We start from the raw sequence: 17656 nt of genomic DNA on the forward strand, positions 1-17656 counted from the left end.
AAATCTATAGGAACAGAAAGTAGATTAGTGGTTAACTAGAGTTGTGATGGGGGTGGGTGGTGGCCAGGGATGGGGAGGTGATAATGATGAATGACTACTAATGGATACAAGTTTTCCTTTTAGGATGGAACAAATGTTCAAAAATTAGTTTATGGTGATGTTACACAACTCTGTAAATATACCAAATATCACTGAATTGTATACTTTAACTTGGTAAACTTTCAACAAAGCTGTTAAAATAAATTACAAATATATATGTAATATAAATATATGTAATATATATATATGTGTGTGTATATATAAAATTTATGTGGAGACATTTTTCTACCGAAGGGGAAAATCCAAAAGTTATAATGAAATTATAAAATGTGATTTCATAGAATAAAGCAAAATCAAGACACCAACAAAATATATGCATCATGCCCATAAAAATCCTCTATCCCTCCTATGCAAAGAATTCCTAAAAATTTATCAGAAAATGACAAACAGCCCAATATAAAATAGGGGAATATTATAAACAGGAAATTCAAAGAAAAGAAAATGCAATGTTCAAAAATATAAGATGGGTAAACTCAGCTGTCTAAAAAATGCTAATTAAAACAATGAGATTTATCATTTTTACCCATCAGCTTGGCAAAAATTAAGAAGGGTAATAACTTATGAGACTAATGGGGATGTGGAGAAATTAATATGTTGTTTTCCAGATTGTTAATTGTTACAACTCTTTTGGAGTATCTAGCAAAATTTTAAACATTATAAATCATATATTTTGAAATCTTATGTTAAAAAAAGCACTAAAACTTACGGATATGTATATATATATATATATATATATATATATATATATAGACAGACAGACAGACTGACAGACACACACACACACACACACACACACACACAGAGGAATGTTTGTTATAGTATTGCTTTTAAGTACAAAACCCTAGAACCAATCTGGATGGCCATCAGTTGAATACGATTTAGCTATCCATAATTGTTATGGTATACATATACTACAGAATATTATGCATCTACCAAAAAGAATGAGTTAGGTCTATATGTATGAACTTGGAGTAATGTTCATGATATAATCTTTAGGGAAAGAGTCAGTTGCAGAATAGACTGTGCAGTGTGATTGTATCTTTGTTTTAAAAAAAATATGTATGTATGTTGTTTACTGCCTTTCTCCTCCCACAGGGATATGCTTTGATGAGGGAAAAGACTTTTGCCTATTTTGTTTATTTTAATATCATCTGTGCCTAGAACAGTGTCTGACACATAGTAGATGCTCAACATTTTTTTAATTCAATGAATGAGTAATCGCTTGTCTATTTTTGTAGGAGCAAGGAGAAGAGGGTGGAAGGAGCCTCCCTAGGCTATTAATTTCAGTTGCCTCTGGGGAAAAGAATTACTGGGAAGTACTAGGAGAGAAGATCATTAACATTTTCTTTATACATCTTTGTTTTGTCTCACTTGTTAACAGTAAACATATTCATTCTATAGTATAAAAAATATTAAAAAGATAATGTCAAAGGGAGGAAAGGAAGATAAGCTATGAACGCCATCACACAGAGACACATACTCAACTCAGTCATATACACTTGTGGGTAGAGAAGAGACAAAGAGGCAAGAGCAGACTGGGCTGTCTGGGGGCAGAGAAGGCTGGAGGTTACAGGACTGGGTGGGTGCAGAGACTTTCTTTTCCTTATATTCAATTAGGGACTGTTTGTGGATGCTGATTGTTTTATCCATCTAAAGAGATGTAGACATTGAAAATTGCTGCTCTTGGTTTCAAATATGAGCGCATTCACCACTTGGCTTCTGGAATTACTTCCATTTTGTTTATACCAATGAGTAACGAGTAAGTCATTTTCTTCACTCCCATGGCTGCTCTTAGTCACTCTGTACTGGTTCTACTTGGTCACCAGTACCAGAGCTCAAAAATCTCCTTAGAGTATACACACCTTTGGTAAAGAGGCCTCAAGCACGTTGCTCTAGTTATTTGGCACTGGAAAAATCGGGGAGGCGTACCAGAACTCACTCTGACGTAAGCTCCTCGATTGCTACCTTCTTCATAATAATTAGATGCAGAAAATACAGTAATAACCTGGTTAAAGAGAAAGAGTGTCAGGTTCACATAGAGTTAGTTCTCAAAAGGTCCTTCAATAAAGTCAGAAACAGCTCAATTCTTAAAAAGCAAAAATCAAAGTTCAAAATCCATACAAATCATCCAAATCTGATGGGATTTCCTGTGATTCCATTGAAGAGAAACAAGGCTTTTAAATCATTGTCTCCAGGAGCACTAACTTCTAGCCACTCATCCCCCCAGTGCACGGCCTTGCAATCTTGTGTACAATTTCAGTTCTGTATCTTACAATCCTCCTTAATGCTCAGTTTTGTAAATTCTAATTTTCCAAGGAGGTAAAGCCTTTATTTTCTTTCCTTGTGATATTTGAGCATTCAAAATAAAACTTGTCTGGTATCACAGTCCTTTTCTTTGGTCTGTAGCTGACTGATTTAGAGGGTTCAGAGCCCCCCACAAAACAAGTGCTTTAAGGTCAGAGAAATAGTGGCTAGATAAGGGACCATGACCACTCTGTCGGGAAGGAACCAGCCTTGGGGGCGTGATGGAGGATGGGGAGCCTTGGGAGGGTAATACTTGTCAGTGACAGGAAAGCTGGTTTATGCCCGGTCCTGCCCTAACCAGCAGGTCACTTCAGACAAACCACTGCTATTTTCTCCCCGTTTTCTTATTACATATAAAACCTAAATAATACTTACCTTACCATCTCGCAATGTCAGTATGAGTCTCTAATGAACTAAAAGAGTTAGGAAAAGTGAAAGTGTTGAAATAGAAGGAAAGGCCATGCAATTTGGCATTCCTTTTTAATTATTGCTGTTCACTATGAGAAAAGGGGGCATCCCAGGACAAGCTGGGACCAGAAACCAGCTCCTCAGGCCCCGCCTCTCTAGCCTATCAGACACCACTGAAGAAGCACAACACATTCCATTTCAGTGGCTGCAGTGAAACTGCCCACAGCGAGGGACTTGCTAGAGCTTACCTGCTCAGTGAATAGAAGTATGTTTTGTGGTTCTGCTCTGCACAGGGAAAGTGCAAAAGGTGAAAGAGAGCAAACGGAATTCACTGCTGCCTCTCTGTGCTCAGGGAGGATAAGTACATTCTTAACCCCACCACTGGAGATTTGCCTTGCGATTAGCACAGAACAAAGCCTTTCTGTGTGTGTACTTAGTGCCATGTGTCAGAGTTTCTATCTCTGGGATTAGGGAAGATTGGAGAAATAAACCAAATATCTCTTAGGGTGAGGGACAGTGAGGTCCCTTGAAACAACCTCTGTGAACCCGACAGTCTCGTTTCAGTCTACCAAAGCATGGAGTTCTGTTTGGGGCCTAGGGAAGACGTTTTCCCGTGGGCTTCGAGGTCAGACACATTCTGTGAAGAAAGACTAGGCTTGGGGGAAGGATGTCTGTGATGATGTCAACAACACTGTTAGCTTACCTTCCCATCATGGCAAATTTCATACCCTTTGGGCTTACATTCATGAGACCTAATGAGCATCTTCAACTTGTATTTATTAAGAATCCTGGAGGTAATGTCTGGTCCAAAATAGCAGCCCCCTCCTCGACCTGTATTTGGGTAACAGCCTCTTTTGTCTCTGGGATCACTCCACAGAATGTTGATAACCTTGGAACAACAAATCAGATTAGGCTGCCACTTACAAGTGAGAGTTTATCTTTCTAGATTCCAAATTCTTTTCCAGAAATATTATCCCAAGTTATCCCAAAGTCTCACTATTTCTCATTCCTCCTTCAAAACTGTTTCACACTCATCTCCTCCATGAATCTTTTCCAGAATAATTTGAATGCCCATAGCCACCACAATCCCTTTCTACCCATCCCCAATAACCAAGGTAGCAATACTTAGTAACCGTGAAGGATCAGCCCTTGGGCTTTTTCTTTCTTTTTTTTTAAAAATTCCATCGCAATTGCTTCACAATTGCTTAACCTACAGGGTTTTTTCTCTTAAAAAGAACTTCAGTGCCATGTTCAAAGGAGAAAGTAGCTCCCCACAGTGAACATACAGGCACTTGGTGTTTTTAATATGTTCAGAGAGATAAGGTAAGTCTCCCAGCTATGGTTTTGGCCCTGGTTTTTGTCCTGTTGAGTACATAGCTTGATAAAGCCTTCTCCCCATCACAAATATAGGCAACTGTTCATCCAAGAATACCTTGTAAAGCATCTCCTTCACTTTTTGCCCCCCTTGATAAGCACATTCTCAGCTTCAGCAGTACATTTAGCCATTGACTGGTTTTCCACAAGTATGTTATTAGCATAACATTTCCTTGTGGGGATGAAAGAGGCAAGTGCAGGCTGCATGATGCTCACGACTGAAGACCCAAGTTTCTAAGAATTTTTTCATAAAAAATTGGGGGCTCCCTGTTTGTAGCTCTAATCTACATATCATGTTTCTTTATTCAAACATCTCCTATGGGAGCTTCAGCAGTAGTGTGAAAAACTAGCTTTGTAGCTAAAGCTATGCAACCTTGAGAAAAGTCTTTGGGTCTTACTTTCTTTAAAATCAGAGGTTTGGGCCAGATGACTTGTGAAGTATCTCAAAGTTCTAACAGACTTTATTTTCTAATTTTTCATAGTCTAGTAGACTGTATTTTCCACATGTTTCTTTGAAGGGCATGAAGAAGCATGTATTTTAAGTTGTGCAGTTATTCTACTGGGTCCAAATCAGATCTTAAAAGGACCAGAAATGGTTGTCCCACTAAACCTGACTGTACACCCATTTACAGGTCTGGTATTGAAGGGGAGCTAGAAATAAGTGAGGAGAAAGACAGTGAGGCGGAGAGAACAGAACTGGTAGGAGAACTTCTCTGGAATGCTAAGCACCTCATCAGAACTGGAGAAACTGTGCACCAAGCACATTCCGGACACTTGCAGATGATTGATTTTTTGATGACTGACTGAACTGAGAATTAAAACCACCTAAGAAGATTCAGATCAGGATTCTCCTTTCTCCCCAAATGAATTCCAACACTGGCACAACCCTACCCTACAAATAAATATAATGGAACCCATTTACTTTGCTGGTGATTATGATGAAAGTAACACTTGCATTTGAAACTGAGCCATATCTGAATCTTACACCATGAATGCATGTCTGGGAGACATGATCTGACCTTTAGTATAATGAAATAGAAAACACAGAACACAAGGAGGCGTGTTTTATAAAGAGGGGATTAACTTTTAAATTCCTACATGAGATGTAAGTCATTTACAGCCAAAATTACCCCAGGAAAACCTTCTAAATTACTCTTAAAGCAGAGTACACATGACTTTGTATATAAAGCCCTATACAGACATATGGATGTGTGAATATTTTATGTATGTGATAATGTAGAACATATGATAAATTATATGAAACTAAAATTTTATACTTTTTAATCTTTTTTGCCATATGTATATACTTGAAATTTACATAAATTAAATGTACATATGATGGGACCCTGTTAAACTAGAATAAGCATTGGCCATGGAGTTAGCTCTTCAAGTGTCACCTATGTCACCATGGAACCTATTCGGGCCTTAGCTGACTCCTCAATGAAATGAGGAAGATATGGCTAACATTCATTTTTCTTTGGTTCAAGGTCATAAGGGGTCATAAGGGGTGTCAATTTTATAGAAGTGAGCTTCTTCAGAACCACCCATTCAATGAGTTCTGCATTTCTTTTCTCTGTCCAGAATTCATTCATTCATAAACTTTACAGAGACTGTGACCACAATATAGATTTAATTCTGAGGCTCACAAACAAAAAATGCTATAAAAGTCACTTTGTTGGTGAAACAAATTCCTCAGCAGAGACAATCTTTCCTCTCAACAACATCCTCTCCACTGAAATGCAAGGGCCTTTGGGAGTGCATGAAAGAATAAGTATTTACAAAATTCCTTCCTGAAAATTTTCGAACCAAACATTGGAAAGGTTTTTATTGAATGACAACTTTTGTATGACCTGGTCAACAAAAATCTATTTGTGCCTCAGCCTTTACACCTCCTAAATCCAAAATAAACCCTGCAAGTGTCCCATGCTTGCCTACAGTTTTAAGTAATCCAGTTTTCAAAAGTATGCTTTTGGGGAGAGATAATAGCTCTGAAAGATGTATCTAAATGTTTTTCTTCTAAGACACTAACACTGTAGATTCACTTTTGCATTTTCCTTTAGTTATGTGTCCTCCTTCCAGCTTTTGAATATGTCGTCTTAAAAGCTGTGCTCAGTCCAAACCTTCCAGCCAGGTACCTAGATGGCTTTAGATATCTACTCCTTGCCTACCCATCACCTCATTGGATGAGGGGAGACTAGAGTAGTTCATTACTTTCTTGAGATCTCCTATCACTCTTAAGTCATCTTTCCCTTCAGAAAAAAAGCATGGGCATTAAAGTCAGACCTGGGATCAAATCCTGCTCTATCATTCAGTGACTAGCCAAGCGACTACAAAAAAGCCATTTCACTCTTGGGAGCCTTCTCAATGAGGCTGACTACCCTATTTAAAATTGCAACTCTGTCCCCTACCTCCAGTTCTCTGTTTCCCCTAACCTTGTTCTAGTTTTAATTTTTTCCATAGAACTTCTCACTTAACATAGTTACTCGTTATTGTTATATAATTATATATGTACTATTATATAAATAATATAACTTCATATATACATATTATTTAGCTCCTCCCCCTAAAACATAAACTCCATGAGGGAATAGATCTTAGGTCACTTATTTTCTCAAAAGCTTAGAACAGTGCCTGACACATAGTAGGTACTCAATACATTTTACTTGTTAAGTGGATTAAGAGAAGGGAGTCACTCAGGACATAAATAATTAAAATTATTTTTTTAAACCTTTCTGGCCTCTTTGTTGTTTCAAGTCTGTCCTGAAGAAAGAGGTCACACTTATCTCTATACGATGACTCAGCTATGAATACATATATCCCCCACATCTCAGGGAATATAAGATAAAATTTAAATTACAGCGCTCTGCCAAGAATCATGCACTTCCATGAGTATGGAACAAATAGCCTATGATCTTTACTGCAACACAGCTCACAGATATTAAGAAATATAGTAGATACATCTACACGTGGAACTTCTCCTATAGAACACCCACCGAACGCTGGCAGAAGACCTCAGACCTCCCAAAAGGCAAGAAACTCCCCACGTACCTGGGTAGGGCAAAAGGAAAAAGAATAAACAGAGACAAAAGAATAGGGACGGGACCCGCACAAGTGGGAGGGAGCCGTGAAGGAGGAAAGGTTTCCACATACTAGGAGCCCCTTCGCGGGCGGAGACTGCGGGTGGCGGAGGGGGAAGCTCCGGAGCCGCGGAGGAGAGCGCAGCCACAGGTGCGGAGGGCAAAGCGGAGAGATTCCCGCAGAGGATCGGGGCCGACCGGCACTCACCAGCCCGAGAGGCTCGTCTGCTCACCTGCCGGGGCGGGCGTGGGCAGGGAGCTGAGGCTCGGCCTCCAGTCGGATCCCAGGGAAAGGTCTGGAGTTGGCAGAGTGAAAACAGCCTGAAGGGGTTAGTGCGCCACGGCTGGCCGGGAGGGAGTCCGGGAAAAGTCTGGAGCTGCCGAAGAGGCAAGAGACCTTTTCTGCCTTCTTTGCTTCCCGGTGCGCGAGGAGAGGGGTTTAAGCGCGCCGCTTAAAGGAGCCCCACAAACGGCCGCGGAGCTACCGAAGAGACAAGAGACTTTTTCTTGCCTCTTTGTCTCCTGGTGCCAGAGGAGAGGGGATTAAGGGCACCGCGTAAAGGAGCTCCAGAAACGGGCGCGAGCCGCGGGCTGTCAGCGCGGACAGCAGAGACGGATGTGGGACGCTGGGGTTGCTGCTGCCGCCACCAAGAGGCCTGTGTGCGAGCACAGGTCACTCTCCACACCGCCCCTTCCGGGAGCCCGTGCAGCCCGCCACTCCTGGGGTCCCGGGATCCAGGGACAGCTTCCCTTGGAGAACGCGCGGTGCGCCTCGGGCCGGTGCAGCGTCACGCTGGCCTCTGACGTCACAGGCTCGCCCCGCATCCGTGCCCCCCTCTCCCCCCGGCCTGTGCCAGAGCCCCCGAATCAGCTGCTCCTTTAACCCCATCCTGTCTGAGCGAAGGGCAGACGCCCTCGGACGACCTACACGCAGAGGCGGGGCCAAGTCCAAAGCTGAACCCCAGGAGCTGTGTGAACAAAGAGGAGAGGGGGAGGTCTCTCCCAGCAGCCTCAGAAGCAGCGGATTAAAGCTCCACAGTCAACTTGAAGTGCCTTGCATCTGTGGAAAACCTGAATAGACAGCGAAATATCCCAAGTTGAGGAGGTGGACTTTGGGAGCAAGATATACTATTATTTTCCACTTTTTTCTTTTTGTGAGTGTGTATGTGTGTGCTGCTGTGTGAGATTTTGTCTGTATAGCTTTGCCTTCAACATTTGTCCTAGGGTTAGACCGACCCGTTTTTTTTTTTAATAGAAATTTTTCTTCTTAATAATTATTTTTTATTTTGATAACTATATTTTATCCTACTTTATTTTGTCTTCTCCCTTTCCTTCTTCCTTTCTTCCTTCCTTTCTTCCCTCCTTTCCTCCTTTCTTCCTTCCTTCCTTCCTTCCTTCCTCCCTTTCTTCCTCCTTCCTTCCTCTCTTCCTTCCTCCCTTTCTTCCTCTCCTCCTTCCTTCCTTTCTTGCTTCCTTCCTTCCTTCATTTCTTCCTTCCTTCTTTCCTTCCTCCCTTCCTTCCTTCCTTCCCTCCTTCCTTTCTTTCCTTTCTATTTTTTCTCCCTTTTATTTTGAGCCGTGTGGATTAAAGGCTCTTGGGACTCCAGCAAGGTGTCAGGGCTGTGTCTCTGAGGTGGGAGAACCAACCTCAGGACACTGGTCCACAAGAGACCTCCCAGCTCCGCGCAATATCAAATGGTGAAAATCTCCCAGAGATCTCCATCTCAACACCAAGACCCAGCTTCACTCAAGGACCAGCAACGAACAGTGCTGGACACCCTATGCCCAACGAAGAGCGAGACAGGTCTACAGCCCCATCCATTAGCAGAGAGGCTGCCTAAAATCATAATAAGGCTACCAACATCCCCAAACAGACCACCAGACGTGGACCTGCCCACCAGAAAGACAAGATCCAGCCTCATCCACCAGAACAGAGGCACTACTCCCCCCAACCAGGAAACCTACTCAACCCACTGAACCAACCTCAGCCACTGGGGACAGCCACCAAAAACAACGGGAACTACGAACCTGCAGCCTGCAAAAAGGAGACCCCAAACACAGTAAGATAAGCAAAATGAGAAGACAGAAAAACACACAGCAGATGAAGGAGCAAGATAAAAACACACCAGACCTAGCAAATGAAGAGGAAATAGGCAGTCTGCCTGAAAAAGAATTCAGAACAATGGTAGTAAAGATGATTCAAAATCTTGGAAATAGAATAGACAAATTGCAAGAAACAGTTGACAAGGACATAGAAGAAATAAAGAGGAAGCAAGCAACGATGAACAACACAATAAATGAAATGAAAAATACTCTAGATGGGATCAGTAGCAGAATAACTGAGGCACAAGGACGGAAAAGTGACCTGGAAGATAAAATAGTGGAAATAACTACTGCAGAGCAGAAGAAAGAAAAAAGAAAGAAAAGAACTGAGGACAGTCTCAGAGACCTCTGGGACAACATTAAACACACCAACATTTGAATTATAGGGGTCCCAGAAGAAGAAGAGAAAAAGAAAGGGACTGAGAAAATATTTGAAGAGATTATAGTTGAAAACTTCCCTAATATAGGAAAGGAAATAGTCAATCAAGTCCAGGAAGCACAGAGAGTCCCATACAGGATAAACCCAAGGATAAACACGCCAAGACACATAATAATCAAACTGTCAAAAATTAAATACAAAGAAAACATATTAAAAGCAGCAAGGGAAAAACAACAAATAACACACAAGGGAATCCCCATAAGATTAACATGTGATCTTTCAGCAGAAACTCTACAAGCCAGAAGGGAGTGGCAGGACATATTTAAAGTGATGAAGGAAAAAAACCTACAACCAAGATTACTCTACCCAGCAATGATCTCATTCAGATTTGATGGAGAAATTAAAACCTTTACAGACAAGCAAAAGCTGAGAGAGTTCAGCACCACCAAACCAGCTTTACAACAAATGCTAAAGGAACTTTTCTAGGCAAGAAACACAAGAGAAGGAAAACACCTACAAGAACAACCTGAAACAATTAAGTAAATGGTAATAGGAACATACATATCGATAATTACCTTAAATGTAAATGGATTAAATGCTCCCACCAAAAGACACAGACTGGCTGAATGGATACAAAAACAAGACCCATATATATGCTGTCTACAAGAGACCCACTGCAGACCTAGGGACACTTACAGACTGAAAGTGAGGGGATGGAAAAAGATATTCCATGCAAATGGAAATCAGAAGAAAGGTGGAGTAGCAATTCTCATATCAGACAAAATAGACTTTAAAATTAAAACTATTACAAGAGACAAAGAAGAACACTACATAATGATCAAGGGATCGATCCATGAAGAAGATATAACAATTGTAAATATTTATGCACCCAACATAGGAGCACCTCAATACATAAGGCAAATACTAATAGCCATAAAAGGGGAAATCGACAGTAACACAATCATAGTAGGGGACTTTAACACCCCACTTACACCAATGGACAGATCATCCAAAATGAAAATAAATAAGGAAACACAAGATTTAAATGATACATTACACAAGATGGATTTACTTGATATTTATAGGACATTCCATCCAAAAACAACAGAATACACATTCTTCTCGAGTGCTCATGGAACATTCTCCAGGATAGATCATATCTTGGGTCACAAATCTAGCCTTGGCAAATTTAAGAAAATTGAAATCATATCAAGTATCTTTTCTGACCACGCTATGAAACTAGATATCAATTACAGGAAAAGATCTGTAAAAAATACAAACACATGGAGGCTAAACAATACACTACTTAATAACGAAGTGATCACTGAAGAAATCAAAGAGGAAATCAAAAAGTACTTAGAAACAAATGACAATAGAGACACAACGACCCCAAACCTATGGGATACAGCAAAAGCAGTTCTAAGAGGGAAGTTTATAGCAATACAATCCTACCTTAAGAAACAGGAAACATCTCAAATAAACAACCTAACTTTGCACCTAAAGCAATTAGAGAAGGAAGAACAAAAAAACCCCAAAATTAGCAGAAGGAAAGAAATCATAAAGATCAGATCACAAATAAATGAAAAAGAAATGAAGGAAACAATAGCAAAGATCAATAAAAGTAAAAGCTGGTTCTTTGAGAAGATAAACAAAATTGATAAACCATTAGCCAGACTCATCAAGAAAAAAAGGGAGAAGACTCAAATCAATAGAATTAGAAATGAAAAAGGAGAAGTAACAACTGACACTGCAGAAATACAAAAGATTATTAGAGAGTACTACAAGCAACTGTATGCCAATAAAATGGACAACCTGGAAGAAATGGACAAATTCTTAGAAATGCACAAGCTGCTGAGACTGAACCAGGAAGAAATAGAAAATATGAACAGACCAATCACAAGCACTGAAATTGAAACTGTGATTCAAAATCTTCCAACAAACAAAAGCCCAGGACCAGATGGCTTCACAGGCAAATTCTATCAAACATTTAGAGAAGAGCTAACACCTATCCTTCTCAAACTCTTCCCAAAGATAGTAGAGGGAGGAACACTCCCAATCTCATTCTATGAGGCCACCATCACCCTGATACCAAAACCAGACAAAGACGTCACAGAGAAAGAAAATCACAGGCCAATATCACTGATGAACATAGATGCAAAAATCCTCAACAAAATACTAGCAAACAGAATCCAACAGCACATTAAAAGGATCATACACCATGATCAAGTGGGGTTTATTCCAGGAATGCAAGAATTCTTCAATATACGCAAATCAATCAACGTGATACACCATATCAACAAACTGAAGGAGAAAAACCATATGATCATCTCAATAGATGCAGAGAAAGCTTTTGACAAAATTCAACACCCATTTATGATAAAAACCCTGCAGAAAGTAGGCATAGAGGGAACTTTCCTCAACATAACAAAGGCCATATATGACAAACCCACAGCCAGCATTGTTCTCAATGGTGAAAAACTGAAACCATTTCCACTAAGATCAGGAACAAGACAAGGTTGCCCACTCTCACCTCTCTTATTCAACCTAGTTTTGGAAGTTCTAGCCAGAGCAATCAGAGAAAAAAAAGAAATAAAAGGAATCCAAATAGGAAAAGAAGAAGTAAAGCTGTCACTGTTTGCAGATGACATGATACTATACATAGAGAATCCTAAGGATGCTACCCGAAAACTACTAGAGCTAATCAATGAATTTGGTAAAGTAGCAGGATACAAAATTAATGCACAGAAATCTCTGGCATTCTTATACACTAATGATGAAAAATCTGAGAGTGAAATTAAGAAAACATTCCCATTTACCATTGTAACAAAAAGAATAAAATATCTAGGAAAAAACCTACCTAAGGAGACAAAAGACTTGTATGCAGAAAACTACAAGACACTGATGAAAGAAATTAAAGATGATACAAACAGATGGAGAGATATACCATGTTCTTGGATTGGAAGAATCAACATTGTGAAAATGACTCTACTACCCAAAGCAATCTACAGATTCAATGCAATCCCTATCAAATTGCCACTGGCATTTTTTACAGAACTAGAACAAAAAATTTCACAATTTGTATGGAAACACAAAAGACCCCGAATAGCCAAAGCAATCTTGAGAATGAAAAATGGAGGTGGAGGAATCAGGCTCCCTGACTTCAGACTATACTACAAGGCCACAGTAATCAAGACAGTATGGTACTGGTACAAAAACAGAAATATAGATCAATGGAACAGAATAGAAAGCCCAGAGATAAACCCATGAACATATGGTCACCTTATCTTTGATAAAGGAGGGAAGGATATACAGTGGAGAAAAGACAGCCTCTTCAATAAGTGGTGCTGGGAAAACTGGACAGGTACATGTAAAAGTATGAAATTAGAACACTCCCTAACACCTCACACACAAAAATAAACTCAAAATGGGTTAAAGACCTAAATGTAAGGCCAGACACTATCAAACTCGTAGAGGAAAACATAGGCAGAACACTGTATGACATAAATCACAGCAAGATCCTTTTTGACCCACCTCCTAGAGAAATGGAAATAAAAACAAAAATAAACAAATGGAACCTAATGAAACTTAAAAGCTTTTGCACAGCAAAAGATACCATAGGGCTTCCCTGGTGGCGCAGCGGTTGAGAGTCCGCCTGCCAATGCAGGGGACACGGGTTCGAGCCCTGGTCTGGGAGGATCCCACATGCTGCAGAGCAACTAAGCCCATGAGCCATGGCCGCTGAGCCTGTGCGTCTGGAGCCTGTGCTCTGCGACGGGAGAGGCCACAACAGTGAGGGGCCCGCGCACTGCGATGAAGAGTCGCCCCCGCTCGCCGCAACTAGAGAAAGCCCTCGCACAGAAACGAAGACCCAACGCAGCCAAAATTAAATAAATAAATTAATTAATTAAAAAAAAAAAAAAGATACCATAAACAAGACGAAAAGACAACCCTCAGAATGGGAGAAAATATTTGCAAATGAAGTAACTGACAAAGGAGTAATATCCAAAATTTATAAGCAACTCATGCAGCTCAATAACAAAAAAACAAACAACCCAATCCAAAAATGGGCAGAAGAACTAAATAGACATTTTCCAAAGAAGATATACAGATTGCCAACAAACACATGAAAGAATGCTCAACATCATTAATCATGAGAGAAATGCAAATCAAAACTACAATGAGATATCATCTCACACCGGTCAGAACTGCCATCATCAAAAACTCTAGAAACAATAAATGCTGGAGAGGGTGTGGAGAAAAGGGAACCCTCTTGCACTGCTGGTGGGAATGTAAATTGATACAGCCACTATGGAGAACAGTATGGAGGTTCCTTAAAAAACTACAAATAGAACTACCATACAACCCCGCAATCTCACTACTGGGCATATACCCTGAGAACACCATAATTCAAAAAGAGTCATGTACCAAAATGTTCATTGCAGCTCTATTTACGATAGTCAGGACATGGAAGCAACCTAAGTGTCCATCATCAGATGAATGGATAAAGAAGATGTGGCACATATATACAATGGAATATTACTCAGCCATAAAAAGACATGAAACTGAGTTATTTGTAATGAGGTGGATAGACCTGGAGTCTGTCATACAGAGTGAAGTAAGTCAGAAGGAGAAAAACAAATACCGTAAGCTAACACATATATATGGAATCTAAGAAAAAAAAAATGTCATGAAGAGATTAGTGGTAGGACGGGAATAAAACACAGATCTACTAGAGCATGGACTTGAGGATATGGGGAGGGAGAAGGGTAAGCTGTGACAAAGTGAGAGAGAGGCAGGGATATATATACACTACCAAATGTAAATTAGATAGCTAGTGGGAAGCTGCCTCATAGCACAGGGAGATCACCTCTGTGCTTTGTGACAACCTACAGGGGTGGGATAGGGAGGGTGGGAGGGAGGGTGACACAAGAGGGAAGAGATATGGGAACATATGTATATGTATAACTCATTCACTTTGTTGTAAAGCAGAAACTAACACACCACTGTAAAACAGTTATACTCCAATAAAGATGTTAAAAAAAAAAAAGAAATAAAGTAATTGTGACATCTGTTCTGTTTTTATCTGGAAATTTCAACTCTAGCTAACCAAAGTGTGCATGTCCATGATGTACCAGGAAATGAGGAAAGAAAATTAAAGGTACAACTGAAATTATTAAAATATTGCGAATGAGATTCTGGTCAATTTTACCCTGTGTCAGCTCCAGTCATGTACACTGAGTCTGTAAGATGCCTCATCTACATTGTTGGGGTGAGGGGAGGTTCTATTATAGAATAATGACCACCAGTTTCCTCCCTCCCACTTCTTACGGCTCCATCTCTCTACAATTCTAACTCATCCAAGCTTCCAGACTCCCTGATTTTCTTCTTCTGCAACTCCAATCTTTTTGGCATCATCCTTTTTATTCACTATAACCTTTGGTCTTTGGAATTTGGATATCAAAATTTAAGGAGGCATCCTTTCCTACTTGCTATAGGATGCCTCTTATACTTCTTTGATTTCTAAATACTTTGAATGCACAAGCCAGTGATGAATTCTATTTCTCTCTTATTACCTCTTCCTCTCCCTCTCTGTCCTCCTGCCTCTCTTTCTCCTCATTGATTAGAGATTATTTTATATCAGAAATCACATTTTAGGGACTTCCCTGGCAGTCCAGCAGATAAGACTCCATGCTTCCAATGTAGGGGGCGTGGGTTCAATCCCTGATCAGGGAACTAAGATCTCATATGCTACGTGGCGCAGCCAAAAAAGAAAAGAAAAAAAAAAAAAAGAAATCACATTAGTTCAACATTTTCAGCAATCAAGGTATAAGGGTACAGAATCAAGAAATAAAGGCTTCTTGGGGGTAAGCAATTAGAAAAAGGCTAGTGGTTTCATAATACCAGTAGCAAGAGTAGTTCAGCTAGAAGTTTAATTGATAGAATCAGGGAAAGGAACAGATGAGAAAGAACCTTCTTAAGGCCAGAATAAGCTTTGAAGATTGTCAACACCCTCCCCCTGCAAAGGAGTCCAACTTTAATGGGATCAGATTGTGAAGCTATTCGTGAACCCCAGGGCATTATTAAAAACAATAGAGCAATCAGCTAGCAATTAGTGAAGGCTAATAGCTGTGTCTGATACAAAAAGAAGCAGATGAGCCAAAGCTTAAAAGGGAAATCAGGGAAAGAGATAGTTGAAGAAAGCCTAGCTAAAGCTACAACCATCCCTGGTAGGGAAACTGTGTGCATGCCCAAGGCAGCACTCTGTGAGGCATGACATCAGAAGCTACACCCTGAGAAGGAATAGACTTCACCAAACTAGTCCAGAGAAGCCACTAAACAAATAAATGAGCAAGAAAGCAAATAATAACAAGCCCCAGAGGAGCATGGAAATAATTAGAGTTACTATATTACCTAAAATATCCAGTTTTCAACAAAAAATTACAAGACATGCAAAGAGAAAACACACACACACACACACACACACACACACCCATACAGGAGAAAATAAGCAGACAATTGAAATTGCCTTTGAGGGGATTAGAAGTTGACTTAGCAGACAAGGATTTCAAACCAATTATTATAAATATTATATTAAAACACAGCTATATATATATAACACTTCACTGAATAATAACAGAATACATTTTCTTCTCAAGAGCACATGGAGCATTTTCCAAAGGATTTAAATCATGCTAAGTATGGTCTCCAACCACAACTGAATTCAAGCAGAAATAATTAAGAGAAGGAAATATGGGAAATGCACAAATATACAGAAATTAAACAACATATTCCTAAAAAACATATAGGTTAAAGAAGAAATCACCAGAGAAATTAGAAAATACTTTGAGATGACTGAAAACTAAAGCACAAAACAGCAAAACTTACAAGATGGAGCTAAAGCAGTACTTAAGGGAAACTTACAGCTTCATTAGCAAAGGAAAAAGAGTTCAAATCAATGACACTACCTCTCACCTTAGGAAACTAGAAAAAGAAGAGCAAAATAAATCTAAATCAGAGGAAGGAAATAATAAAGATTAGAGCAGAAATAAGTGGAGAGAATAAAAAACAATAGAGAAAAGTCAATAAAACCAAAAGTTGATTCTTTGAAAAGATGAATAAAATTGACAAACCTTAGCAAGACTGACCAAGAAAAAAAGAGACTCAAATTACTAAAATCAGAAATCAAAGAGGAGGCATCACTACCAAACTTGCAGAAATTTAAAAAAAAAATTTTAATATATATATATTTCACATATATGTATATATTACAAACAACTTTAGGCCAACAAATTAGATAAATTAGATGAAATGGACAAATTTCAAGGAAGATACAAGCCATCAAGTATACCAAGATACAAACTACTCCAGAAGAAGTAGAAAATCTGAATAGAACTATAGCAAGAAAGTGAATTAGTAATTTTTAAACTGTCTACAAAGAAAAAAGCCTTGAAAAGTGTCAAAGTGAAGCCAGCAACATACAAAATGGATTATACACCATGACCAAGTGGGATTTATCCCAAAAATGTAAGGTTGGTTAAACATCTGAAATCAACCAATGTAATACACCACATTAGTAGAATAAAGGACAAATAATACATGATCATCCTAATAGATACCGAAAAGCACTGACAAAGTCCAACACTCATTCACGGTAAAAACACTCAAGAAAGTAGGCACAGAAGAGAAATTCCTCAATCTGATGAAGGGTAGGTAATACACAAACTAACAGCTAAGGTACTTAATGGGAAAGACTGAATGCTTCCCCCTAATATTAGGAATTAGACAATGATGTCTACTCTCACCACTTCTATTTTTCAACACTGTACTAGAGGTTCTAGACAGGGCAATGAAGCAAGAAAAAGAAATAAAAGGCTGCCTGATTGGAAAGGAAGAAGCAAAACTATCTTTATTC

General features: G+C 39.5%; 1 protein-coding gene across 9 annotated transcripts in view; it reads right to left on the reverse strand.

The window, feature by feature from the left end:
• Window positions 1-17656, reverse strand: part of PPEF1 (protein phosphatase with EF-hand domain 1) — a 157318-nt gene that overhangs the window by 21572 nt on the left and 118090 nt on the right. For 8 of the 9 annotated variants that reach the window (XM_067024057.1, XM_067024055.1, XM_059050839.2 and 5 more), the window contains 2 exons: window positions 3515-3700; window positions 1962-2104 (listed from right to left, as the gene is read on the reverse strand). In XM_067024057.1, coding sequence (XP_066880158.1) covers window positions 1962-2104; window positions 3515-3700 — 329 coding nt within the window. The remainder of the gene's footprint in view (window positions 1-1961; window positions 2105-3514; window positions 3701-17656) is intronic. The other variant, XM_067024062.1, reaches the window with a different exon arrangement.

This window comes from Kogia breviceps, chromosome X (assembly GCF_026419965.1).
Source record: "Kogia breviceps isolate mKogBre1 chromosome X, mKogBre1 haplotype 1, whole genome shotgun sequence".
Classification (NCBI taxonomy): Eukaryota; Metazoa; Chordata; class Mammalia; order Artiodactyla; family Physeteridae; genus Kogia; species Kogia breviceps.